This window comes from Sciurus carolinensis, chromosome 18 (assembly GCF_902686445.1).
Source record: "Sciurus carolinensis chromosome 18, mSciCar1.2, whole genome shotgun sequence".
Classification (NCBI taxonomy): Eukaryota; Metazoa; Chordata; class Mammalia; order Rodentia; family Sciuridae; genus Sciurus; species Sciurus carolinensis.
In genome coordinates this window covers 15,214,600-15,224,293 of record NC_062230.1, presented here as the reverse complement: position 1 = coordinate 15,224,293, position 9,694 = coordinate 15,214,600, and the positions used below count along the sequence as shown (strand labels likewise).

General features: G+C 59.7%; 1 protein-coding gene across 1 annotated transcript; it reads left to right on the top strand.

Annotated features, from left to right (window-relative positions):
- The first annotated feature begins 1,303 nt into the window (after nt 1-1,303).
- On the top strand, nt 1,304-8,379 carry LOC124969817 (cytochrome P450 2W1). The gene is made up of 9 exons (XM_047532756.1): nt 1,304-1,490; nt 2,829-2,991; nt 3,237-3,386; nt 3,452-3,609; nt 4,902-5,075; nt 5,363-5,501; nt 5,583-5,767; nt 6,059-6,200; nt 6,323-8,379. Exons 1-9 carry the CDS (start codon nt 1,320-1,322, stop codon nt 6,508-6,510), a joined length of 1,470 nt encoding a protein of 489 aa, XP_047388712.1. The 5' UTR covers nt 1,304-1,319; the 3' UTR covers nt 6,511-8,379.
- Nucleotides 8,380-9,694: the final 1,315 nt, after the last annotated feature.

Genomic DNA, 9,694 nt, shown 5'->3' with positions numbered 1-9,694 from the left:
TCAAAGTTCATCTCAGCAACTTAGCAAGACCCTGTCTCAAAATTAAAAAAAAAATAATAAAAAAAGCGCCGTGGATGTGGCTCAGTGGTTGAGGGCATCTGCGTTCAATCCCTGGTACAAAAAAAAAAAGTGCTTCTTGAATTAAATGGACTTCCCTGGGCAGATAGGACTCCCCAGCCTGGACACCCAGAAGTGACCTTGGTACCAGGTGCTCGGCAGAATGTCCCCGAGCTCCAGTGGGTGGTATGAACGTGCTTCCCTCTGCATCTCTCACTGTGCAGGGATGGACATGGTGCGTGCCCTGTCTCAGGAGGTGTGCCATCAAGGCTGGGACTTTCCTTTCACAGCCGAGAGGGTAAGGGCCTTGGCTGCCCCGGCTCTGAGGTTTGTGCAGGGCGTGGATGACACTCTGGGAGACGGGCCTCTTGGAGGGGGCCCTGCTGGCAGTGATGGGGCTGCCTCGTGTCTGGGCAGGTGGTGTGAAGCAGGCCCAGCCACTTCTGGTGCCAAGAGCCACCCGCCCCTCACAGCTCATTCCCAAGTCTGCGCCTCCTCTCCCAGCTCTGCCACCAGGGTTTAGCGGACAAGATTGGGGCACTGCCACAGAGCGGGCCTGCCCCTGCCTGGGGCGCTGCTCGCAGGGTAGGCCCTTTGGGTGAACTGCATCCCCTGCCCCATCCCTGTTTGGGCAGCTGTGTCCCTTGCCCTCAGTGACAGCCTGTGAAACCCCACAGGAACAGACTGCAGTGGGAGGAACAGCCCTGCCACGAGCTGCGGCTCTGAAGGCCCTGGCCTTTGAGGTCCCTGCACACTGTCAACCCTTCCTGGACATTGATAGGAGACAGATGGTGTCAGAAGACACCCTGGAACCTGCTCTCCCCAGGGTCCTGCTGAGGGAGACTCAGCACGGGGGAAGGTTGGGGCCCAGACCAGGGCCCAGGTCAGAAGCCCTGTGAGCCCCGTTCTGAGGGGGAGACCAAGGCAGCCCAGTAGCCCCAGAGGCAGGGATAGAACCGTGGCGTGCCTGGACCCTGGGGCAAATCCATGGGGTGTAGAGGTCTCGGACACCTGATCCCAGAGAGTCCCATGGCCTCCTGGGGGCTCCCAGCCACCCCTGGGCCCGTCACAGACTCAACCCGCATTCCACACAGCCTGTAGCTTTAAGCCTCCTGCTGGGGCTGTCCCCTGCAAACTGCTTGTTCCACATTCTCGGGGTGGTGGGGCGGGTGGGGTGCTGGCACGCCCTCTGGGAGGGAGGCTATAAGGCACGGGCAGATGGGGCCCAGAGGGGAACTGGGGCCCTGCCTCCCGTTGTCCGCATGGCCCTGCTGCTCTTGGGGCTCCTGGTGCTCTTGGGCCTCTGGGGGCTGCTCCGGGCCTTTGCCCGCAGCCCCCCAGCCCTGCGATGGCCCCCGGGGCCTCACCCACTGCCGCTCCTGGGGAACCTGCACTTGCTGCGTGTTTCGCAACAGGACCGGTCACTGATGGAGGTAGGCCCTGGGCAGCCCCTGCTCAACTCCCATGGCCTAGACAGTGGCCATGTCCCAGCTCTGCCTCTGGGGAAGCCAAACCCAGTTTATGCCATCCATTTCAGCATGGTACTGGGCCCAGCAGGGACACAAGAGGCCAGTGCACCCACCCTGTCCTTGGGAAGAGAGAGCCACCCATCCCACAGGGAAGCAGAAGCAAATAGTAAGAGGCGACCATGGAAGGGCTGCCCAGGGTTAGCAGGCAGGGGGCTCCCTGGAGGAGGCAGCCTTGGGGAAGCACTTTCAGAAAGGTCAGGGTTGGGGCAGGTGGGATGCCCGCTAGTGTGGCTCCTCCTTGAGGGATTAGAGATGGAAGTTTCTCAGTCAAGTTGAAGGCTGGCTGCCCTGCCTTGCGGGTTGGGACTAGCTGGTTCAGGGGATACAGAGCCCAGATTCCTTGTCCCTACAAACCCAAAGCAGTCCCTTCCACTTAGTCTTCGAGGCCCTCACCAGAGACCAGCCCCTGTCCCCTGCCCCACTGGAGATCCTAAGACTTCTCCACCCGAGGGGCTCCTATCTCCAGAGCCCCCCACATGGCCTCCAGCTGGCAGCAGAGGGCCTCGGCACACCTTCCCTAGGGCAGAACACCTGGGCCCCACCTGGCCCTGGGCACTAGACTCAGGGGCTTGGGCCCCACATTAGTGCTGGGCAGGAGGGCAGGCTTCAGGCAGGACGGCCGGCCCAGCTCCGACCTCAGGCTTGTGTGATCAGTGACAACTCACCTTCCGCTCCTGAACCTCAGCTTCTTGTCCTTAAAATGGAGAGATGATGCCTTCCTGGGCAGAGATACCATAAGGACAGAAGGGAGGACCATGAGCAGGAAGGGTTGTGGAGCAGCCCAGATGTGTGTTGTCCTCTGTCCTTGCTCAGCTAGTGAAGGTCAGAGGCAGAGCTGACCAGCGTGGCCTGGATGCTGCTTCTGTCTGTCCTTTGGTGCAGGTTTGGAGGGTGCTGCTGGCCAAGCTGAAGTCCAAGGAGGGCCACAGCCTGGAGAGACTCTCTGGCCTGCTGCCTGTGTAGCCCTGGGCCACTCGAAGCCTGGGCCTGGGTCTCTAGAGCCCCTGGGGTTTCTGCTGAAAGGAAAAACCCATGACAGTCATTCCCAGCACCAGATGGCACCGCTAGTAGACTGGAAGTGCTCCTAGGAGCTCCCTGAAACCACCCTGCATGCCCAAGCTTCTTTCCCCCATGCCCTGCTGAGTCTCCCCCCGTTCCTCCACCCAGTAGGGCTCTGCCCACAGGGACCCCAGAGGGCCTAGTGGGTAGGGGCTGCCCCCCTGACCCTGCTGCCCCCACCAGCTCTCCGAGCACTATGGGCCAGTGTTCACCGTCCACCTGGGCAGCCAGAAGACTGTGGTGCTGTCCGGCTACGAGGCCGTGAGAGAGGCCCTGGTGGGCACTGGGCAGGAGCTGGCGGACCGGCCTCCCATCCCCATCTTTCAGCTCATCCAGCAAGGCGGGGGTAGGTGTGTGGTGGGGTTCTTTGCCGTGGAAGGTGGGGACTGACCTTTGGGCCAGGGGAACAGGGCCCCCTAGGGTCTTTCCATCCCAAGACAAGAGGGGGCCTGCTACCCCAGGCCAACCCCCAGAGAACAGGAGGGTGGACTTGAGGCCCCCCCAGGCCCTGCTGCCCCGCTGGCCCCACCTGCTCCTGCTTTCGTCGCGGGGCTGGGTGACGCTCACATGGCATCTCCCGTCTGCCCACAGGCATCTTCTTCTCCTCTGGGGCGCGCTGGAGGGCTGCCCGCCAGTTCACAGTGCGTGTGCTGCACGGCCTGGGTGTGGGGCAGGGGCCCGTGGCTGACAAGGTGCTGCAGGAGCTGACCTATCTCCTGGGACAACTGGACAGCTATGGAGGTGAGCAGGGGCTGGGACACCGTCCCCAGTGTCCCCTGCCTGCCTGAAGCCCTTCTCCCCTGCAGGCCGGCCTTTCCCTCTGGCCCTGCTGGGCTGGGCTCCCTCCAATGTCACCTTCGCACTCCTCTTCGGTCAGCGGTTTGACTACCAGGACCCCGTGTTTGTGTCCCTGCTGGGTCTCATTGATGAGGTCATGGTTCTCCTGGGGTCGCCCAGCCTGCAGGTGAGAGGTCACTACCCCATGTGAGCTGAGCCCCCCACACCAGGGTGGACCCTGGGGAGAGCAGGACTGGGGGGTGCCCAGCATCATCCTTCACCTCAGCCATCAGTGCGAGGAGCCTGGACTTGGGTCAAGGGTTCGAGTCTGCATCTCCCTGGCACCCCCCTGGCATCTGTTGGCTGCACAACCTCAGGCCGGTCTCTGTGCTCCCTAGGAAAGAGGAGGTGTGGAACAGGGGATCCCCACTTTTTCTCAAAGCCCCATCAGTAACAGTCACACCTGCTCAATGGTGGGGGGCGGGGCCATGCGTTCCCTCCCTAGGTGGGTGGGGCCCAGCGATGTGGGTCCCAGTCCAGGTCCTTCACCACATTCCAGAAAACACAAAATCCATTCTTCTGACACGTGGGGGTTTGCATCATTTTATCCAAAGTCTACAGATTCCACACGCCCTGTCTTTGCCGTCTCTGAGTTACCTGAAGCCTAGACTCTAGGTGTGCTGCTTAAGAAATTTACAGCGGGACTCAGCAGCACGTGTGCTTTGTCCCTCTGCTGTCCTGGCAGCACCCAGGAGGTGAGGCAGGGCAGCACAGAAGTGCATGGCGCTGGTCCTCAAGCTTTGTGGCTGGTGACCCACTGTAGTCAGAGCGCGGCTGTTTGCTCTTGGGGGCACCAGGCAAGTCTGCCCAACTCTAGAGCCCTCCCCCCGGGGGTTCAGGCCACTGACTCCAAATGGCCCTTGGGGCTCTGTGGGGCAGCCCAGGCAGCGAGTTTTGCATGGCCCTTCCTACCTGTACCTGCTCCTCACCTTGGAGAACTGTGAGGAGTGTCTGCCTGTGATTGCTAGTGTCCTGGGGAGGCGAGTGTCTGAGGGTAAGCTGGACAGCAGCTGGCATCCGCTGGCACTTGCTGGTGTGGGACACCCTGGCTCCTCAGACACCACCTCTGTCAACTCCCAGAGCGGTGTGCATCCGGGATGGCAAACGCTCCCTCTTCCTTCCTTCTCACTTCAGTGGATGGAAGTTCATGGTTCCAGGCAGCCTGTTGTGCTTGCATAAAGCTGTCCGGTGTGTTACTGTTAAATGGCTCCTTGCACAAAACTGAGGTTTCCTGAGTTCCTCGACCCCCAGCAGGGCTGTGGGCCTCCAGCAGGCGCCCTCTGTGGCCTTGGGCTGCATCTGCCCCAGCACCTCTGAAGCTCTGATTGGGAACATAGCTGCTGCTGGATGGATTGGTCCCTTCACCAGACCCAGGTGACTGTGCCTCACCCCACCCCACCATCCTGCCCTCTGTCCCAGCTGTTCAACATCTACCCCTGGCTGGGGACCCTGCTCCAGCTGCACCGGCCTGTCCTGCGCAAGATCGAGGAAGTGCGTGTCATCCTGAGGACTCTCCTGCAGGCACGGGGTCCCCCCACGCCCTGGGGTGGCCCTGTGCAGAGCTACGTGGATGCCCTGATCCAGCAGGGCCAGGTGTGGGCAAAACCAGGTTCATGAGGAGGCTTATGGGGAGTCCCAATGGGGCTGGGGAGGGGTCCATGCTGGCCCTGCACTGAGCTCCCTGACCTCTGGCTGGGGGCCTCTCAGAGCCTCATTCTCCTCATTTGTGAAATAGGGCATTCCTAGCGACACTGGAGGTGGTGGGTGGGTGCTCAATTCTCTGTCCTTCTCACCCAACCTGTCTTCTATTCCTGTCCTGGGCTCAGGGCCAGGGTAGAGGACAGACCCCCAGACCTCAAGTTCTACCACCTGCCTCACAGGGGGATGACCATGAGGGCCTGTTTGCAGAGGACAACGCTGTGGCCTGTGTGCTGGACATGGTCATGGCTGGCACAGAGACCACCTCAGCCACACTGCAGTGGGCCATTCTGCTGATGGCCAAATACCCAGGAGTGCAGGGTGAGGACTAGCCTGTGGCTGGGGCCCCCCAGGGCAAGGCGATGGGGTCCTCCCCAGACATGGTACCACTCTCCGGTACAGGCCGTGTGCAGGAGGAGCTGGGCCGCGTCCTGGGCCCTGGGAGGCTGCCCCGGCCCGAGGACCAGCGGGTGCTGCCCTACACCAACGCGGTGCTGCACGAGGTCCAGCGGTACATCACGCTCCTGCCCCACGTGCCCCGCTGCACAGCAGCCGACACTCAGCTGGGTGGCTACCTGCTCCCCAAGGTGGGGGTCAGCTGGACCTCGTTCTCTCCTTCCCTCTCATTCAGGGTGGGCCAGGGTCACTGGACCCTGAGATGACACGTCTTGGGGCTGGCGCCTGACAGCACAGGAACTCCCCACTGGAAAAAAGGAAGGGGTCACTTAGAAGCCCCCGCCTCATAGCATGTCCTTCCTGGGACATCAGAGCCTAGAGATCAGGGTCCTCTTCTATGTCCTGGGGGTCAGTAGGAGCCTCATCCTCAGGGAAACCACCCCCATCTCCCTGCTCCTGGGGCTCCCTCTCGGCCCCCACAGGGCACACCTGTGATTCCCTTGCTGACTTCGGTGCTCCTGGACAAGACACAGTGGGAGACCCCAGACCAGTTCAACCCAGGCCACTTCCTGGATGCAGATGGGCACTTTGTGAAGCGGGCCGCCTTCCTGCCCTTCTCTGCAGGTACCCCACAAGTGCCCAGCCCTCAAGGCACACTCCCTGGCCACCTTCCTGGCTTCACCCAAAGGGACACCCCCTCCAGGAGCAGGCCTTGCATGCCACCTGGGTCTCCATTTCCCTCATAGGCCGCCGAGTCTGTGTGGGGGAGAGCCTGGCTAGGGCCGAGCTCTTCCTGCTGTTTGCTGGCCTCCTCCAGCGGTACCGCCTGCTGCCTCCGCCTGGCATCAGCCCCGCTGCCCTGGACACCACGCCTGCCCCAGCCTTCACCATGCGGCCACGTGCCCAGACCCTGTGTGCGGTGCCCTGGCCCTAGCTGCTTCCACTAGGCAAACTCCCAGCGGCTGCCCCACCCGGGCCTCTGGTGTGAATGGCAGGGGTGGGGAGCAGCGTTCCTGAGGATGAGTGGCAGGCGGATGGCCAGGCCACGCCTCCCGCATCAGCACCTCTCCGACCACAGCCACCACATGGCTTCTATGCCATGCCATAGGCCTGTCTTCAGGGGGTGAGGCTACCCTGTCCAGAATGGACTGCAAACGACCTCATCTGAATACCACAGGGTCAGAAATGCCCCTCCGTAGCCAAATGACCCTATTTGCCGATTCCATCCCTCTGAGGCCCTGGGCTCCCTCCCAGGATCCCACACCCAAATGTGGATCACTTCTCCACTCTGGCTCCCAGGGCAGCAGGGCACCCCTCTCCTGCACCCTGTTCTCCCTAACTCCCTACCTCCACTACGCCAGTCCCCTACCAGACCCTGTAGGGGGCCCAGGTCCTCGGACGATGCCTCTTCTGCAGCCCTCCCGTGTGTCCTCCTGATCTGTTCCCTCCCCAGGCCAGTGTCCACCAAGCATGTACAGTTCTGGGGTACAGGGAGATCACAGATGGTGCCTGGGCTCAGGAGTGATGTCTACCCAAAGATTAGCCTCAGTCCAGGAGTCCTGCAACCTACCTCGTTCTTGGGGCACCTGGGGGTCATGCCTGGAGGCCCTGCATGTCACTAGGTGCTGCCTCCAGCCCCGCAGCCCCCACCAAGTCTATACTCTGTAGGGGCCAGCTTACACGTGCCCTGAGATGGGCACATGGTCTGCCCCAATGCCTGGGGTCCTGAAACAAATTCTTCTTACCCTGAGCCTCAATTTACTCACTGGTGAAATGGGCCACCATGACTGCAGGACTTTTGAGCTTTGAGGGAAATGCAGGGTGGAGATGCCAAGAGTCTAGGGGCCAACCCCAAACAGGGAGTGGGGAGGCTGCTGGGAAGGGGAGGCCTCTGATCCAGGAGGGTCACTCTGCTGATCTCCCCCAGGGCTGGGCAAAAGGCAGCACACGGGGGAACAGAGGCCCCGGGCCAGCCCTTCAGCACTGCTGGATTCTGGGGGGCTGTCTGCTGTCGCCCATGCTGAGCCCTGGGGCCATGCTGCTCACCTGCCCCAGGAGGTTGGGAACAGGGCGAGTGGGCTTTGAAGCAGGGAGGAATCCCTGGCCTTCGGGACAAGATGCCACGTGGGTGAGTCTAGACGATTCTAACCTTCATCACTACCCAGTCTGAAGCTTCTTTACTGAATCGTCTGAGTCCTCCAAAGCTGAGGAGGGTATAAAGGGTTACAAGTTCCCTGCGGACAGATATGGAGACCGAGGCTGGGTGCAACTTGCGCTCAGCTGGGAGGCAGGAGGTGGTGACCAGGCATAGTGCCTGTGCTCAGGAGCGGCTGAAAGGCTTGTGCCGCCAGAAGGGCGTTGGGGGCAGGACCGTGGCCAGCACCAGCATGGAGCAAGGCGACAGAAGCCCAGCCTGCTGCATCAGAGATCAGAGTGGGACAGTTGGGAGAAGAAAATAAAAACAGCAGGCAGATGCTCCAGAGGAGCCCAAGAACAGACCCAGGACGGCCTCCACGTCTCGCACGGTTATGGGAGTGGGTACCCCAGATTTATCTGGAAGGACAGGATTGTCTTGGGGATGCAGAAGGCAGGAGGCACTGTCAGGTGGAGCTGAGGAGCTGAATACCCAGTTTTCATGGGAGGCCCACGGAACCATGCTTCTCAGAGATCCTTCAAGATACAGTGGACAGCCGGGCACAGTGGTGCAAGCCTGTAATTCCAGCAGCTCGGGAGGCTGAGGCGGGAGGCTTAGGCAGGAGGATCTCGAGTTCCAAACCAGCCTCAGCAACAGCAAGGTGCTAAGCAACTCAGTGAGACCCTGTCTCTAAATAAAATATGTGGGATGGGGATGTGGCTCAGTTGTCCAGTGCCCCTGCGTTCAATCCCTGGTACCCCTCTCCCCCCAAAAAAAGGAAACACTGGACAGAAGCTACCTCCTCAAGGTTGGTCTTCTGGAAGGTGCTCCAATGGGTCTGCAAGGGTACCACCAACCCAATCAGTGGATGCCCCTCACCCAGAAAGTTCTGGTGCTGGTCCACCTATGTGCCATGGCCTCCAACACCATTCTGACTTTTGAATAGTGATTTGATCGTTCAAGCATGCACACATGTGCTCTGATAAAGACAAACCTTAAGAGGAAATGAACATGGCGTGCCTGTTCTCTTCTACCATTCCATGTTGCCGGCAGGCTTTGCCCTGCAGGTGTGTCTCTGTGACCTTTGTCCTGAAGGTGTGTCTTTGTCCCAGAGGTCTCCTGGGGAACACTCGTTTATTAAAATTAACTTTAGTGAGGAATTATGAGTGTAAGGCGCAGGGTCTAATGGATTCTGATGCCCGCACGCACGTGTGGCCACCCCGGTCAGGAGGTGGCACTCCACCCAGTCCCTCTGCCCTCTGGGCCAGTTCCACCTGTGCCTTCTGCTACTGTCTGTTAGCTCACAGCTCCTAGGACCTCATGAGTGGTCTCTGGTAGCACGTCCTTGTTTGTGTCCACAGTTCTTCCTTTTTGATGCTGAGTGGCACTTTGTCCAGTCCCTGCTTGATGGACACTGGGGATACTTCTAGTTTGTAGGGCAGAGGAAACAGTCATCCACCCGAGATTTCCAGACCCAAGTTGTCCCCCGTGAACTTCGGGCAAGGCAAGGCAAGGACTCGAAGTCCAATCCCGAGACTCACGTTGGTCACCCTGGGAACGCCACCTCTGACTGGCACCATATGACCCCCAGGGAACTTCTTGGTCCCAGGTGACATCTCTGGATCATCTCCCTCTGCACATTCTGCCAGAGATGCTGTAGAGACTGGCACTCTGTGATCACCTGTGACAGCGACCTTAGAAAGGAAAGAGCCCCAACAGGACTCCCATAGCACAAGAAATAAAAGCAAGAATTAATAACTGGGATAGATTCAAACTAAAAAGCTTTCTCTCAGCAAAGGAAACTATCAGCAATGCAAAGAAAGAGCCTACAGAGTGGGAGAAAATCTTTGCCAATCATACTTCAGATAGAGCGCTAATCTCCAGAATCTATAAAGAACTCAAAAAACTCTACACCAAGAATGTAAATAATCCAATTGACAAATGGGCTAAGGAAATGAATAGACACTTCACAGAAGAAGATGTA

Bases quoted from the DNA above. Each gene is read 5' to 3' on its own strand.
- LOC124969817 (XM_047532756.1), top strand. From the start codon at position 1,320: ATGGCCCTGCTGCTCTTGGGGCTCCTGGTGCTCTTGGGCCTCTGGGGG. The intron at 1,491-2,828 runs GTAGGCCCTGGG...TGCCCCCACCAG, and splicing joins AGGACCGGTCACTGATGGAG to CTCTCCGAGCACTATGGGCC. The intron at 5,502-5,582 runs GTGAGGACTAGC...TCTCCGGTACAG, and splicing joins CAAATACCCAGGAGTGCAGG to GCCGTGTGCAGGAGGAGCTG.